The sequence below is a fragment of the Eretmochelys imbricata genome, chromosome 8 (assembly GCF_965152235.1).
Source record: "Eretmochelys imbricata isolate rEreImb1 chromosome 8, rEreImb1.hap1, whole genome shotgun sequence".
NCBI lineage: Eukaryota > Metazoa > Chordata > Testudines > Cheloniidae > Eretmochelys > Eretmochelys imbricata.
Window position 1 is genome coordinate 105,444,826 of NC_135579.1, and position 17,875 is coordinate 105,462,700.

Genomic DNA, 17,875 nt, shown 5'->3' on the forward strand with positions numbered 1-17,875 from the left:
GACGGTCTCAGGGAGGCTGCTGGAGTTGCAGAGGAGAAGCCAGGGGTGGGGGCCGTGGCCGGCAGGGGAAGAAGCAAGTGGAGGGTGGCGATAGTGCCCCGGGGGATCCAGCGTCTCTGCCATGGTTCTGATCCCTCCCCTTGTGTCGCCCCCGCCCCCCCAGATGATCGAGAAGCTTTTCCCCTGCGTGATCCTGACCCCGCTGGACTGCTTCTGGGACGGTGCCAAGCTGCAAGGAGGCTCCGCCTACCTCCCGTGAGTGCCCTCCCCCTATCGCCCTGCGGGAGGAGCTGGGTCCCCCTTTCCCAGTGGGGTCTGCCTCCGGGGTATCGGTGGGGCGGCGCACGCAGCCAGCTCTGCCCAGTTGCCTCTTGCCAATTAGCTGCTGCGCCAGTCCCCAGCGCCCCTGGCGTGCGCGGTACCCCACTTCTGCCACCCTGCAGGAGCTAGCAATGGAAACAGCCAGGGATTCCCAGGCTGGTCAGTGCAGGACTCTTCTCTCTGCCCACGTGGCCCTGACCGCTGCTCAGCCAGGGACCCTGCAGGCTGACCTTCTCCGGCCCCCCGACTGTTTTCATGGCTCTCCTCTGAGCGCCCCCCAGCTTGTGATGAGGCTCCTGGGCACTGGCCATGAAGTCCAGGGGGCTCGCGTCCTAGCCAGCCGGCCTCTCCCATCTTGGGGGCCTCCCCAGATCCAGGCTGTGGGAAGCCGTAGTGCCTCCCAGTAGCTGGCCCCCCGGCGATAGTCCCTCGGCGACCCCACGGGGCAGGGTTGCTGCCCACCGGGCTGTGCGGAGTCTCCATCTGCTCCTGGACTGGACTGGGCTCACCAGAGGGCAGCAGGCACAGCAGGGGGGTGCAGCCCGTGGGGCCAGAGCTCAGACGTGTGACCTCACCCCAGGGCGGGCACGGTAGTGACCCTGGGCGCGTGTCGGGCTGGCGGGTGGCGCGGGCCAAGTGCCTCCTGCTGACAGTGCAGGCTGCAGCCCTGGGCCAGGGGCACCGTGCTGTGGAGCTGAGTTGATGCTCCTCGTGCCCAGCCCATGTGTCAGCCTGCTGGCGCTGCCCCTGGAGGGATGGGAGGAGCAGAGGGTGTGAGACCCTCCAGTGTTTTGCTGGCACTATTCGCAAATTTGAATTAAGTCTCCCGGTGAGTGAGCAGCCGAATGCAGGACTCCCGGGTTCGTGGCTCCACAACTGACTCCCCACATGACCCTGGGCAAGTTGCAGTGCTGCCCTGTGCCTCAGTTTCCCCACCTGTATATGGGGACACCGATACCCACCCACCTCGGAGAGGGGGCAGAATGTCAGCCGTCCGTGTCGCTGTCCCTGTTATACAGACACGGAAACTGCGGTGGGGAGAGTTGGCCAAGGTCGCCTGGCGGCTCAGTGCCAGAGCCAGCAGGAGAACCCAGCTTTCCCAGCTCCCAGCTGGGTGCGTTAGCGGCAGGCCCTGACGCCTCTCTCCTGGCTGGTCCTCCGGTTTCTCTGAGGGTGGGTGGGTGGGTCTGGAGGGGGAACCCTGGGCCCGGCGCGGGGAGGAGGGGGTGGGGAACAATCCATAGCGTTCTTTCTGTTTACACGGCTGTTTGTCTGCGAGGCCCTTTGTCAGCAAACGGCAGTGCCTGCATTCTCATGCTAATGCTGCCCTGAAAGCCCGAGTTGCCCAACAAATGAAAGAGTGGCGTTATTCAGCCTGCTGCCCCACGAGAGCGGGAGGGAGAGAGGGGGGTTTTCAAACCCCAGCAGATAAAGGGAGGGAAGGCTTGTAAAACACCCCCCGCCCCCCGCCAAATCCTGGACGACTCCCCCCACCCCCTTGACTTTGGGATGGGTGGGAAAAGGAGGGGGTGCTGGAGGCAGGGGAAAACGTGGCCAGGGGGCTGTGATCTGCCATGCCGGGGGTCAGAGTCAGCCGGGAGGCTGCAGCACCCCGGCTGGTAAAAGGGGATCTTGTGGCCGCACGCCAGAGCGGGGAGCAGGCACAGCGGGGGCGGGATGACCCCCCTTCCAGGCCCGGCTCCTCACTTCTTCCTTCCTCTCTGCCCCTGCGCCCAGCCCCTGGGCGGAGGGAAAGGGGCTCTCTCTCTGTTTCCCAATTCTGAATGTGAACCGGTCTCAGTGCGGAGGGGCTGCAATCTCCGGCTCTTTTCCCCCGGCCCCGGCTTCCACTTCACTCCAGCGGAGGGGTTCTCCGCGAGGGGGAGGGGGTCAAAGCGCAGCGATGGCTGGAAAAACAAAAGGGGCTGACTTGGCTCAGTGAAGCACGAAGCCGCAGATAAAGGAGCTCTCTCTGGCAGCGGCCGTTCGGTATGTGGGAATCTCAAAGCGCTCGCCCAGTTCCGAGCCAGCCGCCGTGAATTATTGGAGTGAGTTTCTGCCTCATGCCCAGCTCCTCTCCGCCTCGTCTCGCTCCCTCTCTCGCTCTTCCTTTCTCCTCCTGGAGCTCGTTATTCTCTCCTTCGTTTCTTTATGAGAAAGGAGGAGAAGTCGCCCGCCGGCCCGGACCCTGCCATCCCTGCTTCCTGCTCTTGTGTGGGATCCAGAAGGCAATACGGCAGAGGGCTGCGGCATCGGGACTCAGCAGAGGGGCTGGAACTCACGGCACCGGCTCAGCAGAGCTCATGGAGCGGGAGGTGGGGCCAGGGCTGCCGACAGCATCCGAAGAGGGAGCTCTGCTTTGCTGTGCCCGGCTGGTCCCATGGGCACTGGGAAGGGGCGTTGGTGTGTCCAAGGAAAGGCCGGCTCCAGATCCTCCCTGAGGCACTGGAATCCCTTGGGCCCTGGAAGCTGGAGCAAGCAGATGCTGAGGCTGGGACCCATGGTGTGCTCCTCCTGCCAGCTGGCGTGGCTGGACAGAGCTGCATGACCAAAGCAGCAGGAGAGTCCTTGGCACAGGAGACTCTAGCTTCTGCCAGCCTCCGAGATCAGGGCCATATGGGGCCCGCTGGGCCATACGACGGCTGGTGCCCATTGGCCAGGGCTAGTCCCTATCTCCAGTGCTCGCCGCGATCGGCCAGTGGCTGAGCCCACCTCTAGCCACAGGGCTGTAGAAGAGGAAGCTGGTCTGGCCCCACCACGCCCATCCCCGGCTGCCAGTGCAGGGTTGTTCCCTACGGGCCGATCTCTGGGGTCGGGCCAGCGTCTCTGGTGACGGGGCTCCCGCCCTGCCCTCGGAAGCCGGCCCCGCAGTCGGAGTCGCCCCCGGCTAGATCCTTCTGGGGCTCAGCTGATGCGTTCGTTGGCTCGCTCCTCCCCAAGCTTGTAGAGACGCCCGTTGGAGTCGCCCGGGTCGCCCTTCCCTGCGTCCCTGCAGGTTCCGCACACATCAGCCTCTCCGAGACGTTTCCCGCCTAGCCCCCCATGGGTGTGTTGCTTAGCCAAGCTAGCCAGAGATCTCGCTTGCCATCTGCCCTGTGCCTCAGCCCCATGGCCACTGAAGGCTGGCCAAGTCCGTCGGGCGCTGACGTGTGGCTGGCGCCCCCTCTGCAGAGTGCCCCTGGCCTCCTGGGCCGTGCCCTTAGCCTGGCCCGTCTCCCTCGGGGCCTGCGGGTCAAAGCTTCGGTTCGCAGCCCCCCGTGCGGTGCTGGAGGAGGCGGCAGAAGGTGGCTGTGCTCGGGGGGGCGTTGGGCCGGGCTCCCTCATGCCCATCCCGTGGGACCCACGTGAGCGGCAGATCCCGGGGCTGGCATGGTGTTAGTGTACGGCATGGATGGCAGCTGGCCCGGGCCTGATCCAGGGCAGAGGATGGGGTAAGCGGCCAGGCTGACAGGAGAGGGAGGGGACGGCTGTTACTCCCACCCTGGGCATTGCTCCCTCTTCTCCACTCAGACGTGCCCCACTTCCTGCCTGGACACCAGGGGGCGCAGGATTCCTGGGGTATGACCCCCTGTGGGTCTGCCTGCCTACAGCCCCTGTGCCAGCGGGTCCCCGCTGGTCCCTCTCCACCCCAGGCCCAGTCCAGAAGGACGGGGCTCTCACCCGGTCTGTGGGGGCTGCAGGGAGCAGGCTGGGACCATGCCCGGCTGCTGCCCCCCTTGTTTACGTGGTGTGCACTAGGGGTCCGGGCAGCTTCAGTGAATGGAGATTTGCTGGATCCCTGCATCTGGGGACAGTGAAGAGATGGCTCAGGAGCCAGGCTGTCCCAGCACCCACCCCCTACTCTCAGGGTGTGGCCAGCTGGGCCCCCCCAAGGGGGCAGGGCGGGAGGCAGGGCAGTGCTGCCATGCGTTACAAGCCTGGCTGGATTGTAAAGCCTTCCCCCTCTTTGTGATTTCCCAGGGGTCTCTGGGGTCTGGCTGTGCAGCAGCCCTCGTGCCCATGGGTTGGAGCCCTGGCGTGCTGTGTGTGGGAGGTGGGGGGTTGGCATGCACTCTGGGCTGCCCTTGGCAGCGCGGGGCTGGGGGGAGATCACACACGTGGCAGCAAGCAGCCCCTGCCTCAAGCAGCCTACGTGCTGCGTAGAAGAGGCTGGTGCAGGGTGGAAGGGGGAACTGAGGCACGGTGGCGGGACTCGCCCAGGGTTGCCCAGCTGGTCAGCAGCAGAGCCAAGAAGCCCCTTCCCCACTGGACCCGCTGCCCCGCTTGTGAAGCAAATGCCAGCAGCAGGTGCTTGTGCCGGCTGCATCCTGCTCTGCACCATCAACAGCTGCGGGGCGAAGCACGGGGCCGGGGGAGGGGAGCTCAGTACTGCGGGGGGGAGCAAGGTGTGGGGAGGAGAGGGGAAGAGATGGAGGGGGAATGGAAGGGGGCTAGAGGGGACTGGGGGCAGTTTGCTGTCCGTTCTTGCTTTCCCCCGCCTGCCCCGGGGTGCTGCCCCGTCCCCTGCTGCCTGGCCCTGTCCCGGCCGCCTGCTCCCCTCTATCAAGACGTCAGGGCGCGGGCGCTAATTGCCCTGACTGGCGGCACAAAGGAGGGGCCGGGAGCCACGCTGGGCCGGGGGCGTGTAACAGGATCAGCCATGCTATTTGACTTGGCATCTGGCGCCGGCTCTGGGGGCAGCCGCCTTGCAAAGGGGGGGGGGGGGCATGGAGCCTGTCACAGCCCCACGGCAGGAAGGGGGTTGGCAAATCCTCGCAGCCCCATTGCTACAGCTCCCATCCCACCCTTGCCCTAGTCCCTCTGCATTGGGTAGGGGTGGTGTCTGGCCGGTCCCGCGGGGGAGTCCTGGGCGCAGGGAGAGGGGCGTTTGCCAGGGACCCAGGGGCTTGGGACAGAGGTTGCTGGGTGGCTGGGGAAGTGGGAGGGCACCCTCCTGCGTTACTAGCCTGGGCGTGGCCAGAGGGCAGGTGCCACTGGGAAGGGGGCCCCGATCCTGCCGGCCACATCACCACACATCAGTCCAGGGGCAGGTGTCCGGAGGGGAGTGGCCGGGTCCCTGATTCTCTGGGCGCTTGCTCCCGTTTTGGCAGGGGGCGGCCGGACATCCAGTGGACGAACCTGGACCCCGTGCAGCTGCTGGAGGAGCTGGGCCAGTTCACCTCGCTGGACGGCTTCCGGGAGCTGCTGGACAAGGCGCAGGTGGGGCAGGCCTACGTGGAGCGGCCCTGCCTCAACCCCCGCGAGCCCGCGTGCCCCGCCAGCGCCCCCAACAGGCTGAGCCAGCAGGTGGGTGCCACCGGACGCAGGGGCGGAGGGGTCCCTGCCTGTGTGTGTCTGTGTGTGTCCCTGCTGCGTGTTTCCCTCCCTGTCTCGCTCAGTTCAGCTTGCAGGCTCTGGGAGCGGGACGCCGCATTGGGGACGCTGTCTGGGTGGACATGCGGGGCCAGCCCCTGGTGTCCTCCATGGCCAGCCGGGGAGGAGCTGTCCGTGTATTTTAGACAGGCCATCCCTGTGGCCCGGCCCCGGCTCCGACCCTGCCAGGGAATTGGGACGTCTCGAAGCTGCTCCCCGCTCCGTCTCCATCCCTGTCTCGGCACCGTGTCCACCAGCCCTTTCAGGGGCTGCCGGGGCTGCGTTGACCCCTTTGCAATGGGCCCAGTGACCCCTGAGACTGCCAGGACGCAGGAACCGGAGAGCAAAGGGAACCACCCCCCTCACACACACACACACTGCAGGGGGGCCCCTCTGCTGACAGCTAGTGCTTTGGCAGGGTTTAGTTCTCTGCCGCCCGCCCGGCAGACAGCGCTGGGCCCCTCCATCCCCCGGATCAGAACCGATCCAGAACCAGCGGCTTTGCTCCCCCGGCAGAGTAAAGTGCAGAATCTGCAAGGTTGGTTCCTCATTTTAGCAGCGCCTGATGGCTCGAGGCAGCTGGAGAGCTGTGCCAGCAGGGCAGAGGCTCCCCCGAGCCCCAGGGCTGCCAGCGGGCCGACCAAACACAGCCTGGTGGGCAGTTCTCATTGGAAGGCCTCCCGGAGCAGGGGGACAGTTTGGGAGCTGGGGCCAGGGGTAAGCGTGGGGTGGACAGCGGGCGGGAGGGTCAGTTGTAACACCGCGCCCCCTGGCTTGCAGGGCCGTGTAGCCACCCCAAACAATTCCCCCCCGCCTGGCTGCAGCAGCCAGAGAGAAGACGCTATGGGATGTGGGGGGGGGGGGCGCCCGGGCAGGGCAGCACACAGCCTGCGGAGGGCAGGTGCTGGTGGGTATCTCACCCGTTGGCACTGCAGGGGCTCCACAGAGCCCCTCCGGGAGTGAGAGCCGTGCCTGGGGGGCTGGGGGCAGAAAGGACTGCTTGGCAGATGGTGAGTTTCTCCTTTACCCGCTGGGCTGGTCCAAGCCCACTGGATCGTCCTTTCCAGTCAGGGACAGAGAATAAGCCCCAGAGGGACCCAAGCAAGGGGCCAGGGCGGTCTGACTGCACTGCCGGCTGCCCAAGGGTGACCGCCTGCCATGCTGGAGAGCATTGGGAGTTGCCAGCCAAAGCCTTGCCCAGGCAGAGCGGAGGTTGAAGGTGGAGGCCCCGTGGGCAGAGCGCCGGGGTTCAGGCAAGTGACAGCCTGGACGGTCTCGGGTCTTGTAAACAGCCTGGACCCTTCCCCAGCTCCTGCCAGCAGGGCACGGCTCCCGGCGGCTGGAGCCGGCAGCAGGGAGGCCTTGGGCCGTGTCCTGCCAGGGTGACTCTGCTCCAGATTGGCGCCCGCACGGCTGAGGGCACAGCTGGGCCCCTGGCACCGGCCCTCACAACATTTTGGGCCTGGGAGGTGCACGGCCTGGCTTCCCCGGCTCCTGTGCCTGTCCTCACCCACCCCACTCTCCTGCTCCCCCAGGACCCCGACATCCCCGCCGAGCTGACGGGGGGGTGCCACGGCTTCTCCCGGAAATTCATTGCACTGGCAAGAGGAGCTGATCCTGGGTGGCACCACAAAGGACCCCGCAGGGCAGACTGCTGAGGTAAGCGGGAGCACGGGGGGTGAGGCCTGGGCCTCAGGGTCCCCCGTGTGGGGCTGGTCACTTTCCCACGGACGAGCCCACGCGGCGGGGTGGGGAACAGGCATGGCTGGGAGGGCGAAGGCGCTGTGAGTTCTCTCCTGCCCAGGCTGTGTCAGGGCCAAACCCACGAGCCCCCTGTTTCCACCTAGGCCAGCCAGGGCTCTGCTGCCTGGTGCCTCCAGGGTTTGGGGGCTGGCCGCCCAGCTACAGTGCTCTGGAGGGGGCACTGGGGGCAGGGCTGGCCGCCCAGCTGGGGCGCTTCGTTTGGCACTGGGGGTCCCATGGCTGGGCCCATAGGTGTGTCCTGTCCCCGGCAGTGCTGAGGCCCCTGCAAACCATGTTCCTGCTCATGAGCCCCCGGCAGCTCTTCGAGCACTTCAAGGACGACTACGAGATCCAAGAGATCGGCTGGAGTGAGGAGAAGGCGGCTGCCATCCTGGAGGCCTGGCAGAGGGAGTTCGTGGAGGTAGGAGGGGCTGGGAGCAGGGGGCTGATCCCCACCCTGTGGGGGGATAGAGGGGATGCCGCTCATCAGCAGTGCAACACGGGGGGACTTGCGGGGTCTCTACGTGTACACATCTGTGCTCGCGGCTGAGCGTGCCGAGGTGGGAGTGAGTGTGCCGAGGTGTGTGTGAGCGTGCTGGGGGGTGTGAGAACATGCTGGGGGGTGTGAGCGTGCCGGGGTGTGTGTGAGCATGCCGGGGTGTGTGAGTGAGCTGGGGGGGGTGAGCATGCCGGGGTGTGTGAGAACATGCTGGGGGGGGGTGAACATGCTGGGGGGTGTGAGCGTGCCGGGGTGGTGTGAGAACATGCTGGGGGGGGGTGAACATGCTGGGGGGTGTGAGCGTGCCGGGGTGTGTGAAAACATGCTGGGGGGGGTGAACATGCCAGGGGGGTGAGCGTGCCGGGGTGTGCGTGAGTTAGCTGGGGGGTGTGAGCGTGCCGGGGGGTGCGTGAGTGAGCTGGGGGGGGTGAGCGTGCCAGGGGGGTGAGCGTGCCGGGGTGTGTGAGAACATGCTGGGGGGGGTGAACATGCCAGGGGGGTGAGCGTGCCGGGGTGTGCGTGAGTTAGCTGGGGGCTGTGAGCGTGCCGGGGGGTGCGTGAGTGAGCTGGGGGGAGGTGAGCGTGCCGGGGGGGTGAGCCCGTGCCGGGGTGTGTGAGAACATGCTGGGGGGGGGTGAACATGCTGGGGGGTGTGAGCGTGCCGGGGGGTGCATGAGTGAGCTGGGGGGGGTGAGCGTGCCGGGGGGGTGAGCGTGCTTGGTGAAGGGCAGCATGATGCTACGTTGGCCGTGGCCGTGCTCTGGGGGTTGCCCCGGGGCTCTGGTGAAATGAGGGCTGGGGGGGTGGACCCCAGTGCCCTCTCAGCGTCTGCGCTCAGCCCCCCTGTGGGAGTCGGAGCCCCACATTGGGCACAGCATGCCTGGCATCGAGGCTGGCTGGGGCTGTGCCGGGGGCAGCTCTGGCTGGCTTGGCATGGGTTCAGGACTCCCCCTTCCCCCAGCTCTCAGTGCCAGGTTCCCACAGGGGCCCTTGGCTGCAGGGCCCAACAGGGTCTCAGCCAGATACAGCCCAGGGGCCTGGGGGTTTGGCTGCGGCCTCCTCCTGCTGTGCCCCATGGGGAGGTCGCAGGCTGCCCACCGGGAGGGGCGTAGCAGGGGGTCGGGTGCTGCTGGGAGGAGTGTGGGGTAGCCGGGGTGGGGTGCCCCACTGCAAGGGGCGGAGGGTGTTGGGAGGGCTGCCCCCTGGGAGCAGTGTAGTGTGGCGTGGCCTGGGGCAGGGGCCCCACTGAGAGGGTGCCGGGGGGCTGCCCACGGTGCTGCCCTGGGCGCGGTGCCCGCCGGCCGGGGTCTCTGAGGCCCCGTCTCTCCCCAGCTGGCGCAGGAGTCCCTCCCGCAGAACAGCTCCCAGGGTGTCCACGCCTTCTCCACCACCACGCTCAGCGACATCATGAAGTCCTTCTCGGACGTGAGCGCCATCCGCGTGGCCGGGGGCTTCCTCCTGATGGTAGGTACCCACCCCCTCCGCCAGCCCCGCCCCCCGCCCCCGCTAAGCCCGCCTGCGCTCACCCGCCCCCGCTCTGCTTCCAGCTGGCGTACGCCTGCGTGACCATGCTGCGCTGGGACTGCTCCAAATCCCAGGGGGCCGTGGGCCTGGCCGGCGTCCTGCTGGTGGCCCTGTCCGTGGCGTCAGGACTCGGCTCTGCTCGCTGCTGGGGATCTCCTTCAACGCAGCCACCACCCAGGTACCGCACGCCAGGGCCGGCAGGGCCATGGGAGACCCTGCCTGCCCGCCGTGCCTTGCTGCCCTCCTGCGCGGGGGGCTGCTGGGGCCACAGCTGGCACCTCTGGGGCCGGGGACCCACCTTCTCACCCGCTCCGCAGCGGTGTGGGAGACCTGCGGGGAATAACGTTGGCACTCTGCCCTCGCTGTCAGGGCTGGCCCCAATACCGCAGTGCGGCACTGGGGGGCGCTGTGCTGAGGAGCAGGGTGGGGGCTCCGTGGGGGTACTCTGCCCTTGGTCCCAATACCGCAGTGCGGGCACTGGGGGGCGCTGTGCTGCAGGGTGTGGGGTGGGGGCTCCGTGGGGGTACTCTGCCCTTGGTCCCAATACCGCAGTGCGGCACTGGGGGGCGCTGTGCTGAGGAGCAGGGGGGGGGCTCAGTGGGGGTACTCTGCCCTTGGTCCCAATACCGCAGTGTGGCGCTGGGGGGGCGCTGTGCTGAGGAGCAGGGTGGGGCTCCGTGGGGGGTACTCTGCCCTTGGTCCCAATACCGCAGTGCGGCACTGGGGGGCGCTGTGCTGAGGAGCAGGGGGGGGGGGCTCAGTGGGGGTACTCTGCCCTTGGTCCCAATACCGCAGTGCGGCACTGGGGGGCGCTGTGCTGAGGAGCAGGGTGGGGGGCTCCGTGGGGGTACTCTGCCCTTGGCCCAATACCGCAGTGCGGCACTGGGGGGCGCTGTGCTGAGGAGCAGGGTGGGGGCTCCGTGGGGGTACTCTGCCCTTGGTCCCAATACCGCAGTGCGGTGCTGGGGGGCGCTGTGCTGCAGGGCGTGGGGTGGGGGCTCCGTGGGGGTACTCTGCCCTTGGTCCCAATACCGCAGTGCGGCACTGGGGGGCGCTGTGCTGAGGAGCAGGGTGGGGGCTCCGTGGGGGGTACTCTGCCCTTGGTCCCAATACTGCAGTGCGGCACTGGGGGGCGCTGTGCTGCAGGGCGGGGTGGGGGCTCCGTGGGGGTACTCTGCCCTTGGTCCCAATACCGCAGTGTGGCGCTGGGGGGCGCTGTGCTGAGGAGCAGGGTGGGGGCTCCGTGGGGGTACTCTGCCCTTGGTCCCAATACCGCAGTGTGGCGCTGGGGGGCGCTGTGCTGAGGAGCAGGGTGGGGGCTCCGTGGGGGGTACTCTGCCCTTGGTCCCCATACCGCAGTGCGGCGCTGGGGGGCGCTGTGCTGAGGAGCAGGGTGGGGGCTCCGTGGGGGTACTCTGCCCTTGGCCCCAATACCGCAGTGCGGCACTGGGGGGCGCTGTGCTGAGGAGCAGGGCGGGGGCTCAGTGGGGGGACTCTGCCCTTGGTCCCAATACCGCAGTGCGGCGCTGGGGGGCGCTGTGCTGAGGAGCAGGGGGGGGGCTCCGTGGGGGTACTCTGCCCTTGGTCCCAATACCGCAGTGTGGCGCTGGGGGGGCGCTGTGCTGAGGAGCAGGGTGGGGCTCTGTGGGGGTACTCTGCCCTTGGCCCCAATACTGCAGTGTGGTGCTGGGGGGGCGCTGTGCTGAGGAGCAGGGTGGGGGCTCCGTGGGGGTACTCTGCCCTTGGCCCCAATACCGCAGTGCGGCACTGGGGGGCGCTGTGCTGAGGAGCAGGGTGGGGGCTCCTTGGGGGTACTCTGCCCTTGGCCCCAATACCGCAGTGCGGCACTGGGGGGCGCTGTGCTGCAGGGCGTGGGGTGGGGGCTCAGTAGGGAGCGCTCTCCCCAGCATCTCAGCCTGATGCAGAGCACTGTCTGCTCTTGCGGGGGGGCAGACCCGGGGGGGGGGGCTGTGCCCCAGCCTGTGCCGGTTGCCCCTGGGGATCCCTTGCCCTGTTGCCATGGGATCCTGGGTTCTCCGGGTGAGCTGTGGCCGGTGCTTCTCCCCCAGAGGTGGGCGCATCCTGGCGTGGGGTGGTGGCAGCTGGACCGGCTGCAGACGCGCAGTAGCGAGGCGGGTTCCTGTCCCCACAGGTGCTGCCGTTCCTGGCCCTGGGCATCGGGGTGGACGATATGTTCCTCCTCGCTCACGCCTTCACCGAGACCAGCCAGCACGTCCCCTTCAAGGTGAGGCCGCCCTGGCCTGGGTGACCTGCCTCGGGGGGCAGGGGCGGGCGCGGGGCGCTGGGTGACCTGCCTCGGGGGGCAGGGGCGGGAGTGGGGCGCTGGGTGACCTGCCTCGGGGGGGCAGGGGCGGGCGCGGGGCGCTGGGTGACCAGCCTCGGGGGGCAGGGGCGGGCGCGGGGCGCTGGGGTGACCAGCCTCGGGGGGCAGGGGCGGGCGCGGGGCGCTGGGTGACCAGTCTCGGGGGGCAGAGGCGGGCGCGGGGCGCTGGGTGACCAGCCTCGGGGGGCAGGGGCGGGCGCGGGGCGCTGGGTGACCAGTCTCGGGGGGCAGAGGCGGGCGTGGGGCGCTGGGTGACCAGTCTCGGGGGGCAGGGGCGGGCGCGGGGCGCTGGGTGACCTGCCTCGGGGGGCGGGGGCGGGCGGTGGGGTGCTGGGTGACCTGCCTCGGGGGGCGGGGGCGGGCGTGGGGCGCTGGGTGACCAGTCTCGGGGGGCGGGGGCGGGCGCGGGGCGCTGGGTGACCTGCCTTGGGGGCGGAGGCGGGCGCGGGGCGCTGGGTGACCTGCCTCGGGGGGCGGGGGCGGGCGCGGGGCGCTGGGTGACCTGCCTCGGGGGGCGGGGGGCGGGCGCGGGGCGCTGGGTGACCTGCCTTGGGGGGCGGGGGCGGGAGTGGGGCGCTGGGTGACCAGTCTCGGGGGGCGGGGGCGGGCGCGGGGCGCTGGGTGACCTGTCTGTTTGTTTCCGGCACAGGAGCGGACAGGTGAGTGCCTGAGACGTACGGGCACCAGCGTGGCCCTCACCTCGATCAGCAACATGATCGCCTTCTTCATGGCAGCCCTGGTGCCCGTCCCCGCCCTGCGCGCCTTCTCCCTGCAGGTACGGCCCCCCGCCCCCTCACCCCCCCCCGCCCGCCTCCCCCCGCCCCGCCCGCCTCCGCCTGCGGGTACGGCCCCCACCCCGCCCGCCTCCCCCTGCAGGTACGGCCCCCGCCCCCTCACCCCCCCCTGGCCCGCCTCCCCCCGCCCCGCCCGCCCTCCCCCTGCGGGTACGGCCCCCGCCCCCTCACCCCCCCCCGCCCGCCTCCCCCCCCGCCCCGCCCGCCTCCCCCTGCGGGTACGGCCCCCACCCCGCCCGCCTCCCCCTGCAGGTACGGCCCCCGCCCCCTCACCCCCCGCCCCCGCCCGCCTCCCCCTGCGGGTACGGCCCCCGCCCCCTCACCCCCCCCCCGCCCGCCTCCCCCTGCGGGTACGGCCCCCGCCCCCTCACCCCCCCGCCCCGCCCCGCCTCCCCCTGCGGGTACGGCCCCCGCCCCCTCACCCCCCCCCCCCCCGCCTCCCCCCCGCCCCGCCCGCCTCCCCCTGCGGGTACGGCCCCCGCCCCCTCACCCCCCGCCCCGCCCGCCTCCCCCCGCCCCGCCCGCCTCCCCCTGCGGGGTACGGCCCCCGCCACCCCTCACCCCCCCCCGCCCGCCTCCCCCTGCAGGTACGGCCCCCCTGCCCCCACCTCACACCCCCCCCACCCCGCCCGCCTCCCCCTGCAGGTACGGCCCCCCTGCCCCCCCCTCACCCCCCCCCGCCCCGCCCGCCTTCCCCCTGCGGGTACGGCCCCCGCCCCCCCCTCACCCCCCCCCCGCCCGCCTCCCCCCCGCCCCGCCCGCCTCCGCCTGCGGGTACGGCCCCCGCCCCCTCACCCCCCGCCCCGCCCGCCTCCCCCTGCGGGTACGGCCCCCGGCCCCCTCACCCCCCGCCCCGCCCGCCTCCCCCTGCGGGTACGGCCCCCACCCCGCCCGCCTCCCCCCCTGCAGGTACGGCCCCCGCCCCCATCACCCCCCCCTGCCCGCCTCCCCCGCCCCGCCCGCCTCCCCCTGCGGGTACGGCCCCCACCCCGCCCGCCTCCCCCTGCAGGTACGGCCCCCGCCCCCTCACCCCCCCCCCAGCCCGCCTCCCCCTGCGGGTACGGCCACCCGCCCCGCCCGCCTCCCCCTGCGGGTACGGCCCCCGCCCCCCTCACCCCCCCCCGCCCCGCCGCCTCCCCCTGCGGGTACGGCCCCCGCCCCGCCCACCTCCCCCTGCGGGTACGGCCCCCGCCCCCCCTCACCCCCCCCCCGCCCCGCCCGCCTCCCCCCTGCGGGTACGGCCCCCGCCCCGCCCACCTCCCCTGCGGGTACGGCCCCCGCCACCCCTCACCCCCCCCGCCCGCCTCCCCCCTGCAGGTACGGCCCCCCTGCCCCCCCTCACACCCCCCCACCCCGCCCGCCTCCCCTGCAGGTACGGCCCCCCTGCCCCCCCTCACCCCCCCGCCCCGCCCGCCTTCCCCTGCGGGTACGGCCCCCGCCCCCCCTCACCCCCCCACCCCGCCGCCTCCCCCTGCGGGTACGGCCCCCGCCCCCCTCACCCCGCCCCGCCCGCCTCTCCCTGCAGGTACGGCCCCCGCCCCCCCTCACCCCGCCCCGCCCGCCTTCTCCCTGCAGGTACGGCCCCCGCCACCCCTCACTCCCCCCCACCCCGCCTTCCCCCTGCAGGTACGGCCCCCGCCACCCTCACCCCGCCCGCCTTCCCCTGCAGGTACGGCCCCCCCCGCCACCCCCGCCCCCCCGCCCCCGCCCCGCCCGCCTTCCCCCTGCAGGTACGGCCCCCCGCCACCCCTCACCCCGCCCCCCGCCCCCGCCCGCCTTCTCCTGCAGGTACGGCCCCCCCCGACACCCCTCACTCCACCGCCACCCCACCCGCCTTCTCTCTGCAGGTACAGCCCCCCCCCCCAACACCCCCTCACCCCGCCCCCGCCCTGCCCGCCTTCCCCCTGCATGTACTGCCCCCCCGACACCCCTCACCCCACCCCTGCCCCGCGGCCCTTCTCCCTGCAGGTATCCCCCCCCCCCCCGCTCTTCCCCTGTAACTGACCGAGGTGTGACATGGCCCCACACGCGTGGGACACGCAGACCCGGGCTCCCCGCAGGGTGGTGAGCCGGGTTTAACCCCTCGAGCCCCGTGGCCTGAGCTCTGCGCCCTGTGTCCCCGCAGGCTGCCGTGGTCGTGGTGTTTAACTTCGCCATGGTGCTGCTCATCTTCCCGGCCATCCTGAGCCTGGACCTGCACCGGCGCCAGGACCAGCGGCTCGACGTCCTCTGCTGCTTCTTACAGGTGCCGGCCCCCGGGGCAGAGCCAGGCCCATTGCCGTGCTCCGGGAGAGGGTCCGGGGGGCGCCCAGGGCAGAGCCAGGCCTGTGCCATACTCCGGGAGAGGGTTGGGTGGGGCCAGGGCAGAACCAGGCCCGTGCCGTGCTCCGGGAGGAGGTCAGAGGGGGGCCCAGGGCAGAGCCGGGCCCTTGCCGTGCTCTGGGAGAGGGTCCGGGGGGGCCCAGGGCAGAGCCGGGCCCTTGCCGTGCTCCGGGAGAGGGTCCGTGGGGGCCCAGGGCAGAGCCGGGCCCTTGCCGTGCTCCGGGAGAGGGTCCGTGGGGGGCCCAGGGCAGAGCGGGCCCTTGCCGTGCTCCGGGAGAGTGTCCGTGGGGGGCCCAGGGCAGAGCCGGGCCCTTGCCGTGCTCCGGGAGAGGGTCCGGGGGGGCCCAGGGCAGAGCCGGGCCCACGCCGTGCTCCGGGAGGGGGGCGATAGGCAGCAGAGCCCACGTGCCCGGCACAGCTGGGCCCAAGCCTGAGCCCGCAGGCAGCCCCTGTGCGGATCGTCCTGCCGCACCAGGATCGGGGCCCAGCTGGCAGGGCTAAGCAGTGGCTCGGAGGTGCTTGGGCCTCGCCCCCCGGCTTGAGCACAGCTGGGTGCCTTTCCTGGGGCGGGCCAGGAGGGGTCGCTCCAGGGGAGAATCCCACTCCCTGCTAAGCAGGGCGGTGCTGCACCCCAGCAGCGGGCGCATGCCAGCGTGGGTGCAGTAACCAACAGGGCAGCCGTGCGTGGTCAGAGGGGCGCCTATCACAGCTCTCTGACCGTCCCCCGCTCCTCTCCCCAGCCCGTGCTCCTCCCGCGTCATCCAGATCCAGCCGCAGGAGTTCGCCGACGCCAACGAGAACCATGCCTCCCACCCCTCACCCTACGGGCACCCGCCCGTGGCCACCAGCACCCAGATCACCACCACGGTGCAGGCCTTCACCTGCTGCCGACCCCTCGGGCCGGCACATTGTCACCATCCTGCCGCCCACCGCCCAGGTCTGCACCGCGCCCGCCGTGCCGCTGTCCCCCGCCGACCCGCTGGGCCTCCCAGCTCTTCGCCCCGGCCAGCTCCACCCGCGACCTGCTGGACGGGGCCAAGGGGGGCCGGGAGTGCGGGCCACTGCCCCTGTGACGCTGGAATCTGGCCGACTTCGCCAGGGAGAAGTACGCCCCCCTCCTGCTGCAAACCCAGACCAAGGTAGGGGGGCTGGGCCTGCCGCCCCCGGCTCACGTCGGCCCCTCGTCCCCCTGGGGAGCGGTGCAAGGTGGGGGGGCTGGGGGCGGACGCTGGCAGTGCTGGGGAGCTTGGTGACTGGGGCTAACTCCCAGGCTCGGCAGGGGAATGCTGGGGGGCTCCCTGCCGCTGGCGGTTTGGGGGCCCCGGGCATGGGGGAGGTGCTGGGGTGACTCCCTGGCACTGTGGCACACTGGGAGGGCGCCCGGAGAGCTGGGATGAGACGCTGGCACTGAGGGGTTGGGAGGCTCGCTGGCACTCCGGGGGGAGCTGGGTGCCCACTGCTTGCTGTGGGCCTGTGCGGCAGGGCAGGGCCTGGTGCCCGGAGCGGGGTCGGGGGGGGTCTGTGCCGGGGTGGCTCCGGCCTGCCCAGGGGGGTGCCCGCACAGACTGACCGGCTCCCCGTCCCCAGGGCATCGTGGTGCTGCTGTTCCTGGCGCTGCTGGGCCTCACCCTGTATGGCACCACGCTGGTGCACGACGGGCTGTACCTGACGGACATCGTGCCGCGGGGCACCAAGGAGCATGCCTTCATCGCCACCCAGGCCAAGTACTTCTCCTTCTACCACGTCTTCATCGCCACCCAGGGCGGCTTCCACTACCCCAGCTCGCAGGAGGCGCTGTACGGCCTGCACCGGGCCCTGGGCGGCCTCCCACACGTGGTGCGCGACCGCGCCCGCCAGCCGCCCAAGATGTGGCTGCACTACTTCCAGGACTGGCTGCGAGGTGAGGGCCCGCCTGCCCGGCTGGCCCCCGCCTGCCCTGCCCTGCCTGCCCGGCTGCCCCCCGCCTGCCCTGCCCTGCCTGCCCTGCCCTGCCTGCTGCTGTGCCAGCCTCCGCCTGCCTGCCTGCCCCCGCCTGCCCGGCTGGCCCCCGCCTGCCCTGCCCTGCCCGGCTGCCCCCCGCCTGCCCCTGTGCCAGCCTCCGCCTGCCTGCCTGCCCCCGCCTGCCCTGCCTGCCCCTGTGCCAGCCTCCGCCTGCCTGCCTGCCCCCGCCTGCCCTGCCTGCCCCTGTGCCAGCCTCCGCCTGCCCTGCCTGCCCCCGCCTGCCCGGCTGGCCCCCGCCTGCCCTGCCCTGCCCGGCTGCCCCCGCCTGCCCTGCCCTGCCTGCCCTGCCCTGCCTGCCGCTGTGCCAGCCTCCGCCTGCCTGCCTGCCCCCGCCTGCCTGCTGCCCCTGTGCCAGCCTCCGCCTGCCTGCCTGCCCCCGCCTGCCCTGCCTGCCCCTGTGCCAGCCTCCGCCTGCCCTGCCTGCCCCCGCCTGCCCGGCTGGCCCCCGCCTGCCCTGCCCTGCCCGCTGCCCCCGCCTGCCCTGCCCTGCCTGCCCCTGTGCCAGCCTCCGCCAGCCTGCCTGCCCCCGCCTGCCCTGCCCTGCCTGCCCTGCCCTGCCTGCCCCTGTGCCAGCCTCCGCCTGCCTGCCTGCCCCCGCCTGCCCTGCCCTGCCTGCCCCTGTGCCAGCCTCTGCCAGCCTGCCTGCCCCCGCCTGCCCTGTGTGCCCCCTGCCTGCCCTGTGTGCCCGCTGCCGGCCTCCGCCTGCCCTGCCAGCCCCTGTGCCAGCCTCCCGCCTGCCCCCGCCTGCCCTATGTGCCCCTGCCAGCCTCCGCCTGCCCCTGCCTGCCTTGTGTGCCCCCAGCCGGCCTCCGCCTGCCCTGCCTGCCCCTGTGCCAGCCTCCGCCTGCCCTGCCTGCCCTGTGTGCCCCCTGTCTGACCCCACCTGCCCTATGTGCCCCTGCCAGCCTCCGCCTGCCCCTGCCTGCCTTGTGTGCCCCCAGCCGCCTCCGCCTGCCCTGCCTGCCCCTGTGCCAG

General features: G+C 71.6%; 1 protein-coding gene across 1 annotated transcript in view; it reads left to right on the plus strand.

The window, feature by feature from the left end:
• Positions 1-17,875, plus strand: part of PTCH2 (patched 2) — a 55,964-nt gene that overhangs the window by 26,033 nt on the left and 12,056 nt on the right. Inside the window, 16 exon segments of the mRNA XM_077825388.1 lie at positions 164-255; positions 5,412-5,607; positions 7,209-7,265; positions 7,267-7,332; positions 7,478-7,482; positions 7,696-7,837; positions 9,248-9,379; positions 9,463-9,571; positions 9,574-9,617; positions 11,592-11,684; positions 12,433-12,558; positions 14,703-14,818; positions 15,637-15,787; positions 15,789-15,884; positions 15,886-16,038; positions 16,487-16,799. Coding sequence (XP_077681514.1) covers positions 164-255; positions 5,412-5,607; positions 7,209-7,265; positions 7,267-7,332; positions 7,478-7,482; positions 7,696-7,837; positions 9,248-9,379; positions 9,463-9,571; positions 9,574-9,617; positions 11,592-11,684; positions 12,433-12,558; positions 14,703-14,818; positions 15,637-15,787; positions 15,789-15,884; positions 15,886-16,038; positions 16,487-16,799 — 1,891 coding nt within the window.